The sequence below is a fragment of the Apteryx rowi genome, unplaced genomic scaffold (genome assembly GCF_003343035.1).
Source record: "Apteryx rowi isolate R43461 unplaced genomic scaffold, aptRow1 scaffold_11, whole genome shotgun sequence".
Classification (NCBI taxonomy): Eukaryota; Metazoa; Chordata; class Aves; order Apterygiformes; family Apterygidae; genus Apteryx; species Apteryx rowi.
The window spans coordinates 1824377-1848085 of NW_020447308.1; the positions used below are offsets into that span (position 1 = coordinate 1824377).

Below are 23709 nucleotides of genomic sequence, written 5' to 3' on the forward strand. Positions count from 1 at the left end.
AAATGAAAATGTAAAATAGTACAATGCAAATATAAAATAGTTGAACTGAGAAGCAAAAATGTCAGTGTCAAAACAACACTGGATATTTTAGCTTTAATTTGCATAAATAATAGCATGAATGGATTGTCCAGTTACTAACAGTGCGTATTTTGCCAATTTTACAAACTTCTTTTCTTTAAAAATATATACACCTACGCTGCAGTTAGCCTGAGACTGAATTATTGGGATCTTACAGGTTGACACGTAAGTGTTTTGTTCTTAGCATATGTTCAACCACTGAATCCTTATTCTGATAATTTAGTGCTTCTGTTTTGCTTTGTTACAATTTGTCTCCTTAGCCACCATGCTATTTTCTGAGAAAATACGTGGAAATTAAGCCCTTCTGGTTCAAAGACAAGTTCAGTTCTTTCTGTTGTATTTTTGAATTTAGCCCTAGAATAAAGGCTATTTTCCCTAATTTGCACCAGGAAAAATAATGCAGTTACCTTAAACATAATGATCGGTGCTAATTAACTTATGAATTGTATCTCTGTGCTGAATATTGTCAAGCAAAAAACACACGATACAGACAATTAGATGAGATACAGACTTTTAATCATTGTGAACTCCAAGATGAAAGCCTCGATTTTGTTATAGGAAGGGGAATATGAGCAAGTAATGAGCCTGATCTCCATGATTTACTGAGCCGTATTGCACTTCTCTTTCTAGGTAACATCCTAGCTCCACTGAAGTCACAGACAAAATACTATTTATTTTAACAACATCCTACTGCCACTGCATTTGCCACACACACAAAAGCAGGACAAGGAAAAATGACCCTTTTCTACCATGGAAAGTGATACTTTTAACCTTTGCTGTGTGTCATCGACCTTTCAGTTTTTCACATGAATAAAACATACGGTGTTTTATTTTACTGTTACAACTCCTGCCTTTTAGAATTAAGATAAATTATAAAGTTAAGCCCAGCCTAAAGTTAAGCCTGGCCTACTTGTACAGGGCATACAGAACAGTTTTTCACCGGTTCACCAAGCCCTTAGCAAGAATAAAACCTGTGCGGTTTGTGTCCGGAGCGTAGGAGCGACTGCCTCACAGTGCGATTCAGGGCAAACCTCCCACTCCTTTCCAAGAGCGCAGTAATGAAAATTCAGCATCTCCTGTTCAGCGCACAGCTGCCTGCCCTCACGCTCCGCAAGAACAATCCTCCAAGCAAAACCCGCGCTCTTCYTTCCCCCTCTCTCACTCGCTTTTTCTTATTTTGCCTTTCCATCATCATCTTGGGGTTCTTTTTGTTGTTTTGTTTTGTTTCTTTGCAGTAACATTTTGAACACAAATTAATGAAGCAATAGTATCCTCTGGAAAGGGCATTATCAAGAATTATGGACCAGTTTGGCCATGCAATGGYCCTGAGGCAAAGCCAAACTGCCAAACAAGGCTTTAAACCCATAATCCAGGTAATGACCTGTCTAGAGGGTTTTGTGGATGTTATATGCTTGTGATGAGCCGAGGGTTGCCTTTTACTGGGACATAAAATTCTCTGAATGCTTTATTTAACTTTACTGCGTTGGATGTTTCTGACCACCTCCCTCCACTTTTCCTCTGTGGACAATTTCTAACAGCGTAGTTCAGTTAGTTTTTTCTTTTTCATGCGAACACATTTGTTCTCTGTTATTGAGCTGGTTGCAGAGGTGCGCCTATCCAAAAAGCGTTAGGAGTATCAGCGCTGGCAGGCAGAGCTCTGGCACACTCATCTCAGGAAATTTTCTGTAGCCATTCCTCTCCCGTAAGTGACCCTGGCATACGAAGCCTTTGACTGTACATGTTGGTTTTTTTATGCCATTGCTTTTCTCAGTTTCCCTTTTGGCTGGGGGCGAGTGAGTTCCAACCTGACATTACAGTGCTGGTGTCTCAGGGCTTTGCACCAGAAGCAGCCAGTTCCTCCCTGTCGGAGTCAGGGTTGAAAACCCATTAGCATGGATAACTTGTGTGCATAATTACCCCAAACTCTGGGTGCTGCTGAAGGTGCAAATTCTGCACCTGTGCAGCTTCATGCACACACAGAAAATCGTGGTGTCAGTGTGCAAGCTGCTGGGCACAGGGAAGATGATGATAAAGGTGCAGTTGAGTGGTGCTGGGGTTAGAGGGGGTTCCCAGGGGATCGATAGCAATTTGGCATGGGTAGTAAAATGTTGCCACTCCATGGGACGAAGGTAAAAGTCTGTCTTTGTTGCCTCATTTGATGTTTGTGAGTTGTATCACGCATGTCAGTAATAAAAGATCAAGGATCTTCCGGGTAAGAAGAAGGCAGAGCACTGACAAGCAGATGTAGCTGGTACAAACTACTTGCTCTGCCTTGAGATAACACCTTGGTGCAAAATGGTTAAAAAAGGGGAACAGGGTGGAAAGCAATGGTTGGAGCAATAGAGGTGGGCTTGTCGGGAGCACAGGATAAGCCAGCAGCCGCAGAGAATTTCTGAGGTGCCACTGCTGGGGAGCTCCCGGGAGGGATCCTGGCCCTGCCGCTTTGGCCCAATACACTAGTATTCCCAAAGCACATCAGAGGTTTTCGTGATCTGTGCGTAGGGTTTCGCTGCTTCGTGGTTTGTTACGCCAGATGTAAAATCACACCGAGGTGGCTGAATCTGCCCCACCACTGCCAGAAACGTTTGTTTGTTTTTTTTACCCCACTGATGAGACCCCGTACGGAACAAGCTCCCAATTCTGCGTGTTTGCCATGATGCCCAACGCAGTAAGCCATTGCCATGACTAACCTACACCTGCAAAGGGTAGGAAAATTGCCCTAGGACATTTCAGTACAGGTGTGTACTTTCCTGGACTAAGAYGAGGCTTGCTCTGCTGGGTTGTGTTCTGGGTGGATGCTAGCTAGGCACTGCAGTGACAGCCAGGAATTACAAATTACTGCCTGTTGTCCCTGTGCAAACACCACTGCAGTGGTGCTAATTGTCACCATCGCAAAGCCTTCAGGTGGCAGCTTCTGACTCACAGCACAGGAATTTGTTACGTTAATTATTACTTGCCAGACAAAAAGGCATCTGCACGTCTACTCTGGCATTCCTGGAGTTCTGCACTGCGGTCTCTTTTGCCCTCTGTGCAGTTATTTGGAAGGAAATCGTTTAACTCCTATGCAGAAGAAAGAGATTGGAGTCAGAAGGGCTAGAGCAGTGTCCCCATGGATCCYTATCTTTGGAGGCAGTGAACCAGAAAGTGTGCTATTGTATGGTCCTAAGGGAACCCCAGCAGAAAAGGAAAGGAATTTCTGCTTGAATGTGATAGGGGGGAAGGGGAGGAGATTTAGCTATTTTTTAATGTATTTTATTTTATGGCATTACTTCTCTTACAAACATGTGACCTGCAAACCCCACAGCCTGATGAAGACAAGCCATGAATCATTTATGATCGTTTCCTTCTGTATTCATTAAGGGATTTCTTGGTAGTATTGTGCGCCTTAATTGCGTTGACATCCCCCACTCAGAAATTCGGAAGGGTGAGTTGGAAAATAAGAAAAAAAMCCCTAAATCTGTGACTGGCAAACAAAGCTTCTTTTGACATCTTGCTCTCGCTGGAGAGATCAAAGAAAAATGTGGTAATTTCTCCTTCCTTCTGATTACGTATTGATAAAATTTATCTTGCCTGGCTTCAGCTTTTAGCTCTACACAGCTTCCACTAAACCAAATGGCATTTATTAGCCCTGTAGTGCACCTGAGTCCAGTAGTGTCTCTGCCACCAAGCTTTGATGACCAGCTCTTGGTGAGCTAAGGTACACGTTGTGGTGTTCTCCTTCTTAGGATTCAAGGCGCTGGAATAAGGCAGTGAATCGGTAGCCAAGGACAGGGCTGCAGATTTACCTCTTTTTAATGGGCTTCAATTTAATTATAACAGCCAGGAAGACAGAAGTAAATAAGAAAGTAATTAGGACCATAATTTGGGATCTTTCGTGTAGCAGGAACACAGATCATTTCTTTATTCTTCTCAAAAGGGGCATAACTTGTTAGTAATTTTGTTGCAGTGACATTTATGGGAGAGACTTGAAAGGAGTGGAAGAAAAGAAACAAGCCAAAGGAAGGCTTTCCCTTGCTGATAGTGCGCAGCCGAGCTGACATGTTTTTTGAAATCCTTTCCAAACCCCCTCAGATAAGCACTTCATTAATTAATTGACCATTAGAGAATTCAGAGTTGCTGGTTGGTGAGTCATCGTTGCAGAGGAACGGTGTTGGGGACTGTGGGTCTTGTTTTCTCTGAACCCCTGTGCTCCTTTGCAGAATCTCAGCGGCTGTTCATGCCTCAGCTCGCTCCCATCTGAAAACGCTACAGTTGTTCCTGGAAAATGCCCCAGTCCCGGCTGCGAAGAGGCCTTCCTGACATTCCTCTGTGTGATGTGCGTTTGCAGCATGATCGGGGCCATGGCGCAGACGCCGTCGGTTATCATACTCATCAGGTAAGGGCGATGCTTGGAGGAGCTGATGCGCTTGCAGGCGGCTGCAGCCAGTGGAAAGGCTCCTTGCTGGTGGTGCAAGTGAGGCCAGGATGTTGTGCGGGGCATGGGGTGCCAACAGGAGCTGCAGAGAGCCAGGACCCTGCACAGTTCCCAGCCCCAGCATTTTTGGCTGCACTGGCTGTCCCCAGATAGTTCACTTTGGCTTTGGTGGAAGCTCAGTCCATCAGAGGATCAGGCCTTGGACTAAGAATTCGGTGGAGACRCCTTGAAAGAACTGCTCTTATCTTCCAAAGAGTCTGAACGTCCTCAGCAAATAAGGACCCATGGGTACAAGCTTTCTAATATGCTACTGGCAGGAGTTGGGGATGTGAAAGCCTGATCTGTGATGCCTGAATTTAGGCCCAGTTGTTTCAAGCGTCAGCTAAGCCATTTTCTTTCTCAGCCTCTATTCTGCTTAGTAGCTCCTTGTTCATCCGTGGTATAGCCCTCCTGAGTTCATTGTATGCCATGCTGACCTGCTAAAAAGAGGGAATAAGGGAATTGTTGATGTCCAGCTTTGGTAAAATGGGAATGGAGAGGGCCTGGGCTTGCAAACCGAGAGGATCCCTACAGGGACGCTGCAAAGAAAGGTGGCAGACTTGCTCCTACCAAAGCTGGAATTAGCATGCGGAGGGGGAAATGCAGAAGTGCAGCTTCAGTCCAGGCAGGGAAGACATTAGCGCTACTTCAGCAAAATGACAGAATTGCAGCCACATGTTCTCAGCCGGTGGCTTAATAAGGTGCCTTTAGAGATGACCTAGAGAAACTACAAAAAAAATGAAAGGCTATGGCAATGGCTAGCTTGGGTCAATACACCCCTGGCTAGAGGTTTAACTTCTCTCACCCTGGACCTAGCCCAAAAAACAGAGAGAACTTAAAGGTATGAAGGACATCTTTGAGTTGAGCCAAAATTAATAGGAAGACAAAAGTAGCTTATTCAAATGAGTCACCTTGTGTTATTTCCAGACGCATGGAACACTTCACCCTATGCGATACATAGATATCTAAGCCCAGGTTTATTCAGAATTACTTATCTGTCCAGGCTGTCACTTACTGAGAATAATAACCAGAGGCACAAATAGCAGATCCATTCTGCAGCCTGGAAAATTCCAATAAAATTCAATCAATAAGGTCTGTATTAGAAACTCTTGAGTGGATCTTGGACAGAACAGCTCTATGAGGGCATGTCTCCCTGCAGGATATAAAATGAGATATTCCCCCTACTAGCTCATTTCTCTCTGTGCATATAAAGTTGCTAAAGGGAAATCAAATTTCTAATGTTAAATATTGTGGCAAACATAATTTGAGGTTTGAAGGGTTCTTTGTGCAGGGAAATTGCCAGCACCTGTAGGATCCTGAATGGACTCATCTTAGTGTGTGACTTCAAATGAGATCAGCCAGTCACCAGCCAGGAAGGAGAACACAAGGGAAGGAAACATTAAAAACACTCAGCTCACAGCTGTATGAAATAAACAATTCCCACATCCAAATTCATAATTACCCTCCCCTTAGAATCACTGAAAGCAATTAAAATGCACAGGGAAGAGCTGTTTGCCATGTATCACCTCATGTTCTCCAAACAACCACCGTCTTGGGTAAAGCATTTCTAAAAGCAAGCGYAGGCATATGAGCATGCCCTGGCAGTGAAAAGTGGCATCGTCAGCTCCCACGCAGAAGTTGAAATGAGCTGAGTAGTTGTGCTCAGCACAGAGGTGCCTTCCCCTCGCCTGGCCAGCAAGAGTTACGCCGGGGCCGGTAGCTTTTCTGTGTGCTGGTGTGTGGTTGAGACGGCCACTTGGAAGAAGCTCAGGTTTTACACTGAAACCACTTTTGTCAGATGTATCTGATTACCTAGCGGTGAGGCTGCAATAAAGCCGGGCTGGTAGGGCTGCAGTGGAGAGTAGAATTAGAGGTTTGACCCTCTCCTGCCCCAAGGTCTTCTGGTATTGTTCATCCAACATCCAGAGGGAGGTAGGTTTCTGCCATGTGGGCAGAAACTGAGACAACTGGAACATTCATTGTGAAATTCATTTGCCCTCACTTCAGTGTCTACAAATTAAATGCCTTGTCTAGGAACGTCATTTGTTCGCTGTTGTAGTTAGTGAGAAAAGGGGATGTCACCAGGTGGCAACTTTTACCCTAAGGTGTGGGAATTTATCTTAAATAAAAATGGATGGTTGGACACCACCACTGATTGAAAACCCACTGTGAATGTTTCACATGATAATCTGTTTTTTTCCATAAAATAAACTTTAATATTCCTTCTGATTCCTTCACTTCCCACCCTATTGTAGGATCTGATTTGAGCCAAGCCCTTAACCACTGGAACATTTTTCCAAGGGTAGATACTTCATGGTATAAAGTCTTCCTATAGAGCATGGGTGTCTACCTGAAAACCCTGCTGTAATTCAGCCAGAAGTCACAGGCTTCTTGCAGGAATCATGGTAAGATGTTATATGGCCTGTGTAGTGTGTGAGATTAGGGCAAGTAGTTAAAATGGTTTCTCTTGACTTAAAAACGATTACTCTTTTTGGCAGTTTTATCAGTTTTGTCTGATTCCCCTCCAGTGTTTTTGTACCGCGGACCACCACTTCCATCATGGGTGTCACTCGTATTGCTGACTACAGCACCCCTGTAAAGACATAATGGAAGAAGCAGCTGATGCCTTTAGGCTTCTGTGTGTGCTGAACCCAGCTGTATGGGGATCACTGTCCTGCTTTCCCAGCCTTTATATGCTGTGGGACATAAAATGCTATTAATAAGACTTCAGACCAAAGTAACGATTTTTTGAAATGCCAGAGGCTTTACAGACCCTACTCCAAGAGGAGGGCTTTAGCCAATAGCATCCTCGAGCTAAGTAAATCAGAAAGCCATGAATGATTTTTTTAAAGCACCTTTGAAGACTAATGCTAATGAGGTGGAGTGGGTTCTGTTCGTAGCAAAAGGCAGTGTGACCATTGCCTTCCCCATGTAAAACAAATTCAGATGCTACTCTGTCTCATGAAACTAGTCTTCACGAACATATCCTAAGAGGCTTGATTTAATAGGCTGACTGAAACTTTTGGCCCACTGTCCTCCTTTCCCTCTCTTATTCCCATTAGTCTGAGAAGTCTCACAACAAAAAGATTTCTCTCCCACCAAATCACAACATCTGGAGCCTTGCAAGTATTGCAGGGAATTTGTAAATGATGATTTACTGGGTTGAGAATTTCATCTTTCCCCTTCCGATGACAAGATTAACTGCTGTTATTAATGACTTAGCTAAATTCCTGAACCTATCACATGGCCAGAGTTGCAATTACTTTTGGGGCTGTAGGCAGTTCAGGCAAAGCGAGAGGAAAAACCCCATTAATGACTTTTTGAAGAGGTGGTGGTGGCATCCTGGCTGACAGCGAAGAATCGCCAAGGGGTGTGTTAATCAAAGCAGTGCACTAAGAATTGATTTCACTCTTTGCCTCTCTTCTCCCTACAGAACCGTGAGCCCCGAACTCAAGTCTTATGCTTTGGGGGTGCTTTTCCTGCTTCTCCGTTTGCTAGGTAGGTGCAAAAATATCTCATCCTTCCCTCCCACCCTTTCCTTCCCCGCAGACAGCTGTATTTTTAGTGTGTGTCTACCTGTGAACATTGATTTCTGCTCTGTGCAAACCTACTCTACCTTCTGTCAGATGCTGTAGCTGTTATGAGTGGGGTCTGACACAACAGCATCTGAGACCTCTCTGTGAAGGGTAGCACGTCAAGGCTCCCAAAGGGAAAGGCAGGCATGTGCTTTTCCTGCCATTTGAATTGTACTAATGGAAAAGATTGAGCTGTTGCTTGAGAAGTGACCATTTGTGCCACACAACCAGTTACTCTCCTATAGTTGTTGTTAACATGTCAGCAGTTTGCAAAATTACTCCATTATTGTGTATTGCTGAAATAGAAGAATGCATAATTTCACTGTCATTTGAGGGATAGGGCCTGTGTTAATAGATTGTGCGTTCATCCCTTCCTTCTGGTCTCTCAGAAAGGAAAACCATAAAATGAAGCAGACTGTGTCCTTGCACTGTGAGTTAATATCCCATTAAATACGTTTGGCCATTCCTCTGGATCAGTATATGTTTCTCATGTCTGAATGAAAAGGAGCGCTTTGGGCACCTGCCTGTTGTTCATCTGCTTCTTATTTCTGTTTTTTTTTTTTTTTCTTCCCTCCTCTCGCTTTTGAAGGGATGGCTCCTACTTTAAAGCTCCTACGTTTCAGCTCCTTTACCTCAATGATTCAGCACAAAATTCTCTCTGATCCATCACGGTGTGGATCCCTTTCATGCCTGTGGTGTCTGCGTGGTGGGGTGTGGATATCCACTTCGCTCTTGAGCCACGCTTTGCCCCCTGCAGTGGCAGGGCACAGGTAGTGTGTTCTCTGTATGCCCCCACTGATCTCAAAGGGATCAGCTGGAGAGGAAAATACCATCACCCGGATGGAGCAAGGCACCGTGAGCGAAGTGTCCAGTCCAGTACCAGTCCAACTGGGCACATCAGGGAGTGGGGTTTCTCTTGTGGTCCATGCATGGAGTAGCTGCACAAGGAAGATTTTATCTTGTAGTAGATTGAAATCCTGCTTTTTCAAAGTACTGCTCTAGGACTTGGTTGTTTGTTTCTTCTTTGCTAAACAACTGTTTGTATGGTCTTTTCTGGACCTAACATTTTTTGTTTTAGAAGGAGAGGAGGGAAGTAGGGGAGGGAGCCAAAAATCTCACAGTGCCACATGTTGCCTTGAATAAGTGATCTTATTTTCATTGTACCACCTTGTTCCTCCGTTAGCTGACAACGTGAATGGCATGCCCACGTGGTCCTAGTCCAGTTTGTATTAAAGCCTATCAGATTGTTTTTGCTTTTGATGAAGTAGCTGCATTCATGCCAAAAGCTTGATGTAAGTAAGCAGTCTTATCCAAAACCTGGATAACTCTAAGGGAAGCTTCTGGGTTGACTTTAGTCAGCTCTAGTTCAAGCCTTGCAAAGACAGCGTTTTCTTTTGCTGTCCATGTTTCTCTCGGGTTTTGGCCTGTCTTCAGCTGGCTGAATGTGGAGTGTCAGCACGCAAGTGTGCAAGGAGGATGGCTGTGTGGTCTTGTTTCCACATGAAAAATTACTTGAGGGTGAAGTTCTTCTCTCTTTTCCTTTTAAAAGAGAGAAACCTTCTGAGATACCTGCATTGTGAATTCCACTAAAACTAGGCTCAGGCAGGTATGCTTAGGTTGAATAGACCCTTTTTTTCTGCCAGTAAAGAAGCCATAGTAAGGATTTAGACTCAAGCATTTATATGTTGCCCTGTCACTAGAGAATTCCCATGAAATAAGAGAATACATCCTGGAGCATATCAGCAACGTAGCTAAAACCCATAGAAAATGAAGAGAAAGGTACTATTCAGTATAAGCGCAGGTATCCAAATCTTGCCCTTAACAATCTGAAGCTTGAGATTTGCTTTACTGATTTATTTTGAAAGCTTTTGAGATCACCTTTAAGCTTTAACTTGAGAGTGATAATAGCTGCTTCTTGAACCAAAGGAGAGTATTAAAAATAGGAGGTATGAGACCCAGAGGTGCAATCGTAGCTAATAGATTTCAGTAAGACAGAGGCAGCTTTTTTGTACAGCCCTGCAGTTTCTGCAATGAAATATATATGTAGCAGAAATTTTTGCAACATTTTGCAATAAGAGGTAAAGCATGATTGAATCTCTTTAATATTCACTGTAATAACATGAAACAAAACTGAATTCTCCTGTTATCTTCCTGGATGTATTATCTCAGTCCATAGGAATTCTGCTGCGAGAGCGCAACATGATAGTGTCTCCATATAAAAGTGTTACTGCAGTTTTTCAGAGAAGAATGTAAAGCAACACTGTCAAAGCCTAAGGGTTTTGAAGGCAGCAACTACTGTGCAGGAGGCGTTGATATGGACATTCTTTTCCAATAACATTTCACATCTATATAGAAAGCTATGGCTAAAAAGACTTGAAACCAGAAATTTCTGTCTGAATGCTTCCAGCAATCGGGCAAGTTCTGAGCTGGATTGGAAATGTGCAGTTCAAGCCCATCTGAAGAATGACTTTTGCAGGTAGCACAAGACAAACACCCTTGATAACTCCAACTTGACTGTACCAGAGATTGTCAGCATTGACAGTTCATGTCTGGAATGGCAAAGGGTTTTGTACGTGTTGTAAGAACGTGGATGCTTGCCTTTCCAGATAGTGTTTACAGTGCATCCTAGAATAGCCTTTGCTTTACCAGTGGGGGTCCTCTGCTTTTTCCTACAAGCCCACCTTCCTTTGCCTCTCTTCTTGCAACATGACACAGATGCAGTGTTTCTCCCTGAGAAGAACTTTCTGATCTCCGATGCCAGCGGCCGCACAACTCCCATGTTTCAGAGGCTCTAGGTACTGAGTCATTCCTGTGAATTTCTTGTCTGTTCCCCTGATGAAAACGAGCTTTAACACTGATTGCTAAAGAGAAGTTTTTCATGGATGTTTCTTTAAGGTCTCCGCATCTGTGCCTGCATCCACATAGGTGTGGTTTTGAAGGTCAGTGAAACAGGTCCTTCCTCAAGTCTTGTGAGGAACAACTTCCAGTTTCCAGTTTCTGTGGGAAAATATCACCTGGGCTTTTCGTGGCAATGCTCAGTTTAGCGCAGGCTCTGCTGCTTTTATGCCTGATGCAGCATCAGTTTAAGCTGGATTCTTTTTCATTACCTCTGTCAGCACAGAGGTGATCTCTTCAAGTGATCTTGTGGGCCGGAGACTTGAAAAATGGTGGACTCTGTATAGCCTTGCATTGATCTAAACCTGATGCATTTGTCAGCATCAATCCAAAATGCAGAGACCAAATTATCTTGAGAACCTAGAAAACCAGCTGAAGCCAACAGRAGATGTGGATGATGGCTGTGCATCTACGAAGCATTGTATCAACTCCTCTCAACGTGTTATTAAGCATGAGGCCAAACCTCAGAACTATGATCCAAATGCAGCTTTCCCTTGGTGCAGAAAGCAYGTAGCTCATGGTTCCTCAGTCACTTCCACATCTAGCTGTTACCCCCTTACAGGGCATCCAGAGCCAGTACAGCACTGGTCACGCAAACTGGATCCCTTCCCGACTCCTGTATCAGCAGCACAATCTGTTTGCTTGCTTCTGGCAAGAGCCCTGCTGAATTTTTAAATCCCAGAATGACTTTGCAGTTGTCTGCAGGTTAAAAACAAAAAAAGATCAACACTTTGAACTTGGAAACAGACCCAGCTCAGTCTGGAAATCATTGAGACAAGAAACAGGGAGCTGTGCACTGTGATGTTTTTCAGAACATAATCAGGTTTTAGATGTGATGACTAGAACAAGTGTTTCTAAAAACAAGAACATCTTCCTTTTGTACTGCCTGTTTTTATTTACCAGATTCATGCTATTAATGAGTGGTTAAATGAATACCAGAAGCCTATATAGGCTTTCCTAACTCATGCATTTATTAGCCTGTAAGGAAGATCAAAAAAATCTGAAGAGTTCTAGTCATCAGTAAAATAAAATAAAGACATCTTAGTTCCCACAGGCAACAGTGAAGACAACCAATTTATTTGTAGTTCTAATATTGTCATGAGCCATACGGTGACATTCATGACAAGTTAAAGGAAGGTATCTTTTTAAGCCTGAAAATCCAGGTTAATGATGAAACTTGATCCTAAATTCAACACTCTTCTGCCTAGATACTGCTGTCCTTGTGTCTGTTTGTCTACATATGTATTTTTAGAGTCCCAGTCTCACCACACCTAAGAATAGAGTGATGCTGCCAAGTCCCAGCTTGGGACAGTATGTTGTGCCCACCTGCTATTCAGTTCCATTAGAAAAAGTGTTGTTCTTCGCTTCTTGTCTTAAYCCACAGCAGTGATTTTATTTATCAGAGGGTTTTTTTCTGGGACTTATTTGCTTCCATCCTCCCTCATAAACATAGCAGAAGGAAGAGAAATGGTTTGCATTATGTAGAATATCCACATCTTCTGAGTGCTGCACGCTCAGTGCATGTGTGCTGGCAGGTGAGTCCAAAGCTGGAACACGCATGGCCGACCCACTGTTTGCAGGTGGGCATGGCTCTCTTCAGGGTGAAGCATCTTGATTTGCAGATAATCACGATATGACGTTGGGGGCCTCTGCATATCCCTGTGGGAGGAGAAAAAGCAGGGAAGGAAAACATTGCCTTTATTGGTTAAATGAGATCAGAATGATTGCTTTAAGATCGTGGCTCTCTTGCAAACTATGATTGAGAAATGTTCATTGGCAGTTAACTGCAATGATTGTGGGAGAATCCTGCTGTGATATTTCATTTAATGGCACAATAAAAGTTTCACTTCCTTTCAGGCTTAATCTTCGGCATGTGTTGGAGGCTGTTGTTTCTTTTCCTTATGTCCTGAGAAAGCGTTCTCCTGTGTCAGGAAAAAGTCCAAAACTACCTTTCAGTGCCACAGCAGATTTCATACTCTGAATTGGAGTCCTATGGCATCCTACAAGTGAGCAGCCTGGAGAGCAATTGCCAGTATCTAAACAGAGAAGAAGCTGCAAGGCTCTCCTCCCTCGTTTTCATTTACCCTTCCACCCAGTCTCACAAGAGAAACCAGAAGCTTAATAAAAGCCACTTAAACTTGGGTAAAATCCTCCCTGCATTTGTGATTTAGGGAGGAATCACTTCCATAAATGTTGAGTCCAAGGTAAAAAAACTCATATCCACAAACTTTATTTAGGTTGATTTAGAGCTTAAAAAATTAGAGAGAATCACAGGCTCCATCTGGGACCATTAACCTTGATAAAGTATGTTCTCTTTCCATTCACTGCAGTCACGTCCTCTATCTCTTTATCATAAAGATCATAAAAGCATGATTTGTCTCTCTTATCTTGACAGGTTTTATCCCACCTCCGCTGATCTTTGGGGCTGGAATTGATTCCACGTGTCTGTTCTGGAGCACGTTTTGTGGCGAGCAAGGAGCCTGTGCGCTGTATGACAATGTGGTCTATAGATACCTGTATGTTAGTATTGCTATAGCCCTGAAGTCTTTTGCATTCATCTTGTACACAACCACCTGGCAGTGCTTGAGGAAAAACTATAAAAGATACATCAAGAACCACGAAGGTGGTCTCAGCACTAGTGAGTTTTTTGCCTCTACTCTCACCCTAGACAATCTGGGGCGGGACTCGGTGCCCCAAAACCAGTCGCACAGGACAAAATTTATCTATAACCTTGAAGATCATGAGTGGTGTGAAAATATGGAGTCTGTTTTATAGTGACTATGGATGGATGAACTACATTAATAATGTAAGGGTCCTTTTTAAAGAAAACAGAGAGAACGAGAGTGAAGAAATATAATTGCAAAACAACAGCAACACAGGAAACTTTTGTCTTTTTCTCAAAATCAGATCCAGCCAGGATTCAGAACAACCTCCTCTTTTAATGGGATCACTTTTGAAATCCTGTGGGGGTGATGGAGAAAACACAACACAGCTATGGCTGGGTACCAGCCCATTTGATGACAGTACAAGCTTCCAAGACGGAAACAGCAGGAGAGCATCAGTAGCTGCAGAGGCAGAGGTTCATCGGAGAGCTCAGCGAACGGACAGGCTTGGGCATGAGGCGAAAAGGAGGAGGATGACAAAGGCAATGCCAGAATAGGTGTTAGCAACGCTGCGCGCCCTGGGGATACATGCAGCCCCGTTACTTCTGCGATATGGGCTAACGGGTTAGCTGGTCTGGGCGCTGCTCRAACCCCGTGCGCTCTCAGTGATGGCAAAGAGGGAAGGGCGCTAGAGTTGTTCAACCAGTCACACTGTCACCAGCCATGAGTCCGCGTTAAATACCTTGAAAGCTGCTGGAAACCCTCCAGGTAGCGAGTGATGCGGCCAAAGTTAACAAAATCCTTCCAGCCAAGGGCGTATTCACAGATCGCAGCTTCTTGGTTGTCTGTGAATAGCTGTGCTCAGATCTTTCAGACCCAGTAAAGTTCAAGACATTTGCTCACACTTGCCAAATGTGCTGTCATTTTTAAAGGGGGATGAATTCCAAATATTTGTCTGTGTAGTCCTCTAATAAGATTTTTTAAAATTATTTTCAAGTTTATGTTAACCCTTAAATCGCTGACACTTTTCCAGAGGGGGGACTTATTTATGCTAGTTTGGGGAAGAGTCCTGTTTAATTCACCCAGACATAATGTGACTCAAGGGGTTTGTTTAATCCTCTGCGTTTTTTATCCATACGCCTTCATTCTAATATGCTACCAAGCCAATGAGGACACATACTATGTTTCTAAAAAAAAAAAAAGAGCGAATGCACTGTGTCTCTTAAAAATAATTGCCAGTTGGAGAATTATAGATAATATGATGATTTACATAATATAGTTTTTTCATATTATATGTGACTCAGTAAATACATATATATATATGGAGAGACTGTTTATGTTCTCTTCAGTTTTTAAAGATATATATATATATAATTTGCAATCTAGAAATTATGTGGTGGATGTTTTCTTTAAAGTAAGCGTGTGTGTGCGTGTGTGTGTGTACAAGATGAAGGGAATACTGACCTTAAACCTGCAACTCACAACTGATATTTTTTCACCTGAGAAATTCCACTAACTTCAATGGAAGCCTTGTGAAGAAAGTAGAATAATCTTTCCACCTAGAGGCTATGTTTTGCCCTAAGATTTGCAGATAGCGTTTCCATGGAAGACTGGGTTATAGGAGCAAAGGTTGGCCAGCGCTGAGCACCTCTGAAATTCTCATTCAAATTCTCGAGATGCACCCACACAGGAGCAGATCTGGCTTTGCCTTTGCAATTGCAGTCTTAACCCATGCTGCTAAAATCAAGGGGAAACTTTCATCTGATTTCAAGAAGCATTGGCTCAGACTTGTATCGCATGTGTATTTTTCTTTTCTGAAAAATTCCTCCTGGTAAGCAATACAAAGTGGTTGCATTTGATGAGTTTTCCCCAGTCAGAAATGGAAAGCAGACACATTTCCTATGGAGTAAATGTCAGAAGGGTTTTAAGGGTTAGCATCATCAATCAGAAAGCTCCTTTTTTGTTTGTATTTTGAAGCTGTTGTGAACCTGCGGACATTTGGAGACATAACCTGGCATGTCAAACCAAATGCAGGATGTAACTTCCATGCAGCTGGTGGAGTAGCTGATCTTCCCAGAGTCCTTGTCCATTGCTGGCAGTGGACATACCACGATCGGCACAATTATAGAGGGCTGATAACTTGCCACTCATGTTCAATACCTTTTTAGCAAAATTTGCTCTTATCTAGGTATTTAAATATGTGGGGGGAGGGAGGGTATCAAACTGCTTCCAGCYGATTGACTTTACGTGTGTCTTTGTAATTTATGAACAGCATTAAATGTTCAGCAACAATAAGGGCAAAAAAAAGGTATATCAAATAAACTCCACTGTGCCAAATACTCGACAAATATCGTAAGTGTAGATGTTTGATTCTTGGTTTGGAGCCATGTTCAGAATCATTTGATTAATGAAGGAGTTTAAAAAAAAAAAATTATAAAGCTATGTAGTGCCATTGTAATGCTGGATGGTAAATGATGCTTTTTAGACCATTAGATTGGTTTAGTATATAGAGATACTGCATCCATAAAACAATGAATTTAGAAAGGCACAGGGTGCATAACTGTCTCATAAAATATGTATAATTGTCAAGTATAAGCCTTGGAAATCATTCTGTACAGTTTTCTTCATTTTGAAAATTTATTACTYAGACTACTGTCTTTTCAAATGTTAGTTCATAATTTTATACTRCACACCCACGCATTCAGACAGAACACAAATGTCACAGAATAGAACCTTCTCRGAGTCAGATTGCTTGAATTTCTATAACCCCTTTCACGATTTCATTTTTTCACCTCCGAAAGTCCAAGGTGAATGGGAATAACATGCTGACACGATGCCAAACAAACTCCAAGTGTTCAAGAACTCTGGTTTGTCAGTACAGTCAAAAATCTCCCTTAACCAGAATTATAGAAACTGGATTCTAAAGCACTCCATGTTTTCTCTTCTTTTTTTTTTTTTCCTTTTTTTAATTTAATCTGTTCTATCGGTGTGTATGGGAGWTGCAGGTGCACCGGCTTACCTTCATTGTTTTTACGCTGTTTCTTAAAATGTCTGTGTGATTGTTTTATTTCTTCCAATAATGTGACCTTTGAAAAGCTCCCCCCCCTTTCCACTCCTTTTTTTTTTCTTTTTAAGGATGTATCAGAAACCTGCCTCATGAAGAGCTTTACTGTCGGTGCTTTGGTACAGATTCGAGCAAAATTTTATTTCAGACAAAGCACGCAAACGAAAACCTTCATCCATCCCAGCAGGCTCTTTGTTTTTCTCAATTCAAATTGACAAGCCAGTTTTGCCTGCAACCCACTTTTTGTTACAGAATAATGAGTGAAGAGTCTCAGACATCCTGCTGCTTCCCAAAATGCAATGGGCTTTAGCCTATAAGCACTTCACTTCCATCCCGCAACTGCCTTAACCATGCAGGAGACTTAAYAGCAAGAATGAAGTTAGAAAAATACCCATTCCTGGAAACAGAAATAGTGGCATTGTCTGTGTAGTCGAGATCCAGTGTTGGAATTTTTCCTCCACATTCAGGGGCACTGAGGTTCAGTTTTTTGCTGAGGTCTCGGCAGAAATGTTATTTTGACATCTCTGAGCACTGTGTTCCCTGCGTGGCTGTCTGCTGAGGAATGGGATGTTGGAGATTAAAACCACTTGAGCTTTAGCGGACTCTAAGGGATTGTCCAGCTGCCTTGCATGACTTCAAATTGGGGTTTCCTTTCTCTTGCACAGATATAACCTAGGGGTAGCCCCAATGGAGCCAGAAGGGAACTCCAATCTAAAATTGGTGCAAATGACACTAGAATCAGTCCCRTTGTTGTTGGGGTTTGTTTTGTTTTGTTATACATCCTCATTAAAGAAGAGGATGCATTTTCAGAACCTACTTTTTATATGTGTTGAAATCATACATCTTTCTGGCTTTGGCCGGAGCGTCTTGGATATATAATGGGACTGAARAGTCTATCATTTGAATTATCTAGACAAACCATCCATTCCTTAGGAATTCAACTAGAAGGGCTTCACACTGCCAGAGGCCTGGAAAAAGCACTGAACTACTCAGTGCTGCCATCACTAACCTGAGTTGGGTCTCACCTTGCTGAGAAGGTGAACAAGGAAAGATGCAGAAAGAAATTAGCTTCAATTAGCTGAGTTAGCAGTGCTTCAGAATGCTTCAAAATTGAACTGATGAGCTGTAGACATTTGAAAAGTGATTGGAGTATTTCCAAATGGCTGAGATGCATTGACTTCTTTTTTTCCTTCAAAATTAAAAAAGGAAAGGAAAGGGGAAAARAAAGAGATTTTTAGTCCCTCCAATCCCCATCAGTGTTCAATGTAGCATCCTCAGCTGGTTTTCATTCACCAGAGTGATGCTGGAGGCAATGCACTTCAGGTTCATCTTTGTCCATCAGTTGACTGCATGTTTTCCCCAATGAATGAGGTCCTGGGAGACAGAAAGGTGACTCTATCTAGTAACCAGCAGTTTCAATCCACAGCAAACCCAGAGTCAACCTCAAGGTTACCAGCACTGTGAAGCTTTAGCCCCAGAGTCAGCTGTGGCTGTTGCTGTTGTGTGAGAGCGTTTCTCACAGCTGGGTATGTTGGACTCAGTATTTTCCTGTGATTATGACAATCTTGGTGTGGTGTTTGTTTTATTCCTGTCAGGTGACGTGGAGAATTGTTGGTATTAAAGACATATGCAAATGTTTCACTGGACTGATGTGATAACAGCTTTGTTCTTTTATTCGCAGAGGTTTCCAGACACACGTCCACTCTACCTTTAGACGTAGGCATTCTCATTTATACTCCCCTAATTTCCCATGTGCTATCTTTGCAGGCAGAAACAGGCATGTTCTTGCTGTCTSTCTCTAGAGCTGATTACCTCTGGTAAAGTTCACAGGCTTTCTGTGTGCGGGGTAGAGCACCCTGAATATAAGCAATAATACTGAACTGCTCTTACTTGCATTAGGAGTTTTTGCTTTTCTTACCTTAATCTGAGTTCACTTCTTCCAACGTCCTGTGCTCTTGCTGTGACTCCCGATCCTGTTGGTGGCAATTCCAGGAGGCTTTGAATATTCCGCTTTCCTTGCAACGTGATGCCCTCCGTCCCCAACACCCTCCACCCCACAGGAAGACCAAAATCCAATTGGTGGGAATGTGGGCAGCGTCTTTTTAAGATGGACAAACAAATGATGGGAGCTGTTGGCATAAGCCAGGCCTGCCTTCAGTTTTCTCATGGTTCAGAGTGATCCAAGAAGGAATGAAACTAGTAGGGCACTGTGGCTGAGCTTTCTAGAGTCCTTGGAACAATTCAGTGCTCAACCTTCAGTGACGCTGAGCAGATCTATCCACTTTAGCTCTTCCTGAGACCCACAGTTTGTAGGCTTTTCTTCTAAAATGACCATCAGTTTTCTTTCTCCAGCCATGGTTCTTCCTTCCTCTCTATGTAAAGCACAGTTCAGTTCTACCAAGGTAATGCAAGGTGTTCAGAGTTATTGACTGTCATTTAAATTTGTTTGAGATACCAGCAGGTCTCAGTATCAGATACACTCAAAATATCATACAGTTTTTTCTGCCTTTATAGACTAAATCTGTTATTTCTTCTAGGTTGTAAATGACATTTTCTATCATTTCATTGACATTTCTAGCCAATCTAAGTGTTAATACAATTGCTTTGCTGAAAAATGATCTTTCAGCAGTTCTTAGACATTAGGTAGTTCTTTATTAACTAGTGTTGCCAAGTAAAATCTTTGGCTGTGATCTGTTCCTTGAATTCAGTGGAGCAGAAGGAAGCTCTGTGTAGTCAGAAGCAGTACTGGTGTTTTCTTTTGACGGAGTAAGAACATGAACTGCTTTCCTTTAGAGTTCAGTTTTGCCTCAACCTCAGTTATGAGCATCCTTTACTCCCACAAGGGCACCGTGAATTCATGTGGACAGAGGAATCCATTTAGATGGTTGCAAGACTAGGACTTTTGGATGTATATAGCGTTTGTACTGTTTTGCTTGTCGAAACCTTGCTTCAGGTGCTGTTTGATGAATGGAGTGATGCCAGGGATGTGGTCTTTGTGATACTGTATTGACTGTCTGGGGTGTTTCTCCCTTTCCTTTAGATTAAGTGTGGTGGAGCAGAGTTTCACAGCCTGGTGAGTAAGGAAAGTATAAAGGAAAAGATTAGCGATACCCTGACAATTTCTAATGCTGGGCTTGTTCTACATGAGGTTAGTGTCTGCAAGTGGCAAAAAGCAATAAGAAAGTTGTCAAGTCCAACTCAGCAAATAATTTATAGCAACTTCATAAATGAATTTTCCCTTTTACTTCCTGCTTGTGAATTGCTGAGGAAAACTAGAAAATGCCTCCAGTGTATTTGCAAGGTCATTTCTGCATATAATCTCTGGTCTGGAGGGGTTTGGAATGGCTTTGTTGTAATTCAGACAAGTTAGTTTGTTCTGACTGGACACAGAAATCATTGGGAAATTTCTGCTCCCTAGTCAAAGGCTAAATTTTCTCATCAGTATAAATATTTAGTGCAAATGTATATGATTCAAAATTGAGTAAGAGGAACCGTGCTCAGTGCCAATGGGCAGAGCGCCTCTGGACATACACTGCTTTAGGACAGCCAAAGTGCTGGCTTTCAATTCACCATTCACTTTCCAGGAATATTCTCTGACAGATGCTTGAAATTCTCTGCTTCTCCCAGTGTTCCCACCAGTTAATACATTCATTTTAGTAATTACTGAGAGCAAACATAAGAAGAGTATGAACCCAGACAAAAACAAATTGGTATTAAGGTGAAGCAGGTGGTGGATATTTTATTTGCAATGTTTGCACAGCTCTTAGATCTGATGCAAAATCTCTCTGGATTCAAAAGGTTGTATATGGCCTAACATATCTTAGTTCTTCCCAACTGAATCGCTAGCCTTTAGGACAGCAGAAGGCCTCTTTCCCTGTCACGTATATCTTAGCCCTTTTCTTCTGCAGTATGGCATCGTACAAATATCAGTGCATTTACCTTTCAACATAAACTGCATCTCAGTGTTATATATATGGTGCCTCACAACACTAACTGTGTGAACCTGAAGGAAAAAAGTGACCCCTGTTCTTCGCCYATGATGCTTTCTGCAAGTTTGGATGATTATGATCCCTGCTGAAGAATCACAGCCATTTTCCTAAAGGCTTTGGTGCAGTGGGTCTAAAACTGCTCTGTTGATCCCAGGTAGCCTGTAAGCTGTGCTTGCGGGTTTACAGATTGTCTACAGATTGTCTACAGACTCATATTGCCTTTATAATGTTTTCAGTTGAAAGTGTGGTGATGAGAATGTGCACAACAGTCACTGACAAATGTTAAGGGTTGCCAGTGGTCTATGACGACCAAAGTTTGGGAGCCTCCGTGTTCGCACATGAAAGCAATTCCCATCATCCACTTCTGGGAAGGAGCCATCTCAGAGCAGGGTTCACAGAAAAAGTATGACAGCACTGGGACCGGGTAGTGTTTTAAGCAAAAGTAACCTCTTGTTTCTCTTTGGTGCAATGTCCCTAGGGAGGAGGGATGGGGATGGGAGCAGGGGAAGAGCTGTGACCTATTAAAACCCATAGTGCCTACCACTGAAAATGGATCGCTGTATTGTATTATATTATGCGTGACTACCATGTAAATAAAGTACAATAAATGTGGTGTTCATTAGGTTTTTGATACAAGTTGAACGCAGTCTGCAGAAATGTTTCTTTTCCCTTCTGTATATACTTAAATCACATTCCAGTCATGGGGACATTTGGGGTTATGTGAGCTAGAACTGCATAAGTGGCATTAGATGGGGAAAAATGCAATAAGGATATTTTAAAATTCCTTTTGCCCTTTATAGATGAGACACAAGCACCATCAGCCAGCCTACAGGGAGTGGGGGTGCTTACATACACAGGAGGAGCGCAGCTCTTTATTTGAAGTGGTTTGTGAGCAGAAGAGACAGCACTGCCCAACCTGTTCTTGGCCATGCTTCATTCACAATGGAATAAAAGTAACATTTTAGTTTGGCTGATTTCTCTTTGATTGTTTTTCTGATGCAGATGTTGATCAGGGAGCGTATGCTTTGCCTGTGTAACCTTGTTATTCTCCATCCTTGAGATCCCTCAATAGCAGCTACAGCTGAGCAAACTGAGAGCTTAAAAATCATGGCAGATTGGGAAAGAAGTTTTCCTGTTCCCAGCTCAACCAACTGGCACCCCTGTGGCTCTGACAAACACTGAGGGGCTTTTTTCAGCTAATAGGAGTATTAGGAACTTACTTTGTTCCTTAACTCACTCCCTTCTTCATCCTCGTGTTTCTCCATGGTGTGATAATGGAGAACAACATACCAGTACATAGCAATGAGGCACATCTGCCGCATGCCCTCCAAACCCTGATGCATCTCATAACTGAGCTGCTGGCTTGACGATGGGGGTTTCCTCCAGTTTTCAGAAGCTCAGGACTGGGAGGTGTTTGAGGCTGGTGTGCGGATATAATCTCCCATCTGTACGTGGAGGATACTTCCACATTGACCACCTTTTGGGAAAAAACAGACCGTCCCACTCAGTTTGTCACACCTGTGGCTCAAAACTCATCCACAGAGTTCTTTGGAGGGTCCACAAAATTGGAGGAGTATCTACCTGCCTCCCTACCAGACCAGCAAGTGATGTTTGCCCTGAGTATCGCTGCTGTTCTTCATAATCACCTGGGCAGAGTGTTTGTGGGTGTTTGTATGTGCAGAAGGTCCTTCCTGCATAGGACAAATGGCCCACAGCAGCATGTGTGGGACCTGGATGAGCCCAGATGCTTCTGCTCCTGCCTCAGGATGTATGTTAATCCTTTCCCACAGTGCCCAAGAAAAAGTGTTCCTCAAAAAGGTCTCTGAAGTGTGCTGGTTTGACTGGTGGTGATTTTGCAGGCTTTTAGCAGCACTTCCAAGATAAACCAAAACCTGGTTGGGAAAAGGAAATATTTCACTGTACAATTGATTTAAAAAGAAAAAAAAAAAAAGAAAGAGAAACCACATGCTCGATATATTTTGAGTACGGCGTTCTGTATTTTTGCAGCTTATATTTTCCAGATGCGCAGTTTAGAAATATGTGATGTGAAATACATACTGTAAGTTTCCTGTAAATGATATTAAAACCACTATTTTCATTCTTTCCTGTCTCACTGGATGATCTCTTTGGTTTTACCTTTCTTCCCTTCTTGGCTAGCTGGGCTGTAGTTGTCTCTCCCAACAAGTTTTCTGTTTCAGTAAAAGCAGAGTTGAAAGCTTGGGCTGAAGATTTGGTGTCGAAGTGGAAAGTTTGCTAGGAATGGCAGTGGGGCTTAACATTTTCTCATGCGTCTGAAGTATCTTCAGGGGGAAGACCCTAATGAAGAAAAGGGTGTGACAGAGAGGGCAAGACAGTGGTTTGGGAAAGAAAAAGACTCAACTGAAGTTTAATGAATGGTTGTAGAAAAGGAGAGAGAAAACTAGGACATTCTAGATGATTGCAGGATGCAGGAACTTGAACACCTGGAAGATAGTAAGAACAGGAGGAGTTCAGAGGACATGTGAGTTGAGCAGTTATGAAAAATGCAGGATGTCTCATTGCTGACTAATTTGTCTGATGCTCTTTGTGTCAGTTCAGCTGTGGAGAAAAAAGTGCTTTCAGCTAAAACAACAGCTCAGTGAAGTGGTTGAGCCCTGCAAAGCACCCTGAGCTCCTGCAGCTGTTTTTCCCAACTGCTGGAGAAGGCTTCTCTCTTCATCAAAACGAGAGGGAGAGTTTTTGCCCAATGCCTTGGGTCCAGGCCAGCACAGTGGCAAATTCATTAGAATGTGATGATATCCATTTCTATTTATTTTGTCTGCTGTGGCAGTCAGGATAAGAGTAGACACTTGTTTGACTCGTTATTTTTAAATGTTTCAAGCCTRTGTTTCGTGAAAAGAAAATCCTTTTCTTCCTGAGCTTCTATTAAATGAGGCATTTACATTCAAACCAAGTACAGTTGAATATTCAGTTATTCCTTGTTTGTTTCATTTTTTTTATCCTCTCCCATTCCTTTTCTGTCTTCTGCAAGGAAAACCTTGCATTTTACTGTATAACTTGAATCCAGCCGCTG

At 42.7% G+C, this 23709-nt stretch overlaps 1 protein-coding gene across 1 annotated transcript in view; it reads left to right on the plus strand.

Moving 5' to 3' along the window:
- Positions 1–22758, plus strand: part of SLCO3A1 (solute carrier organic anion transporter family member 3A1) — a 156515-nt gene extending 133757 nt beyond the window's left edge. The window contains exons 8-10 of the mRNA XM_026074397.1: positions 4278–4453; positions 7965–8029; positions 13397–22758. Coding sequence (XP_025930182.1) covers positions 4278–4453; positions 7965–8029; positions 13397–13776 — 621 coding nt within the window. The 3' untranslated portion in view covers positions 13777–22758. The remainder of the gene's footprint in view (positions 1–4277; positions 4454–7964; positions 8030–13396) is intronic.
- The last annotated feature ends 951 nt before the right edge of the window (positions 22759–23709 follow it).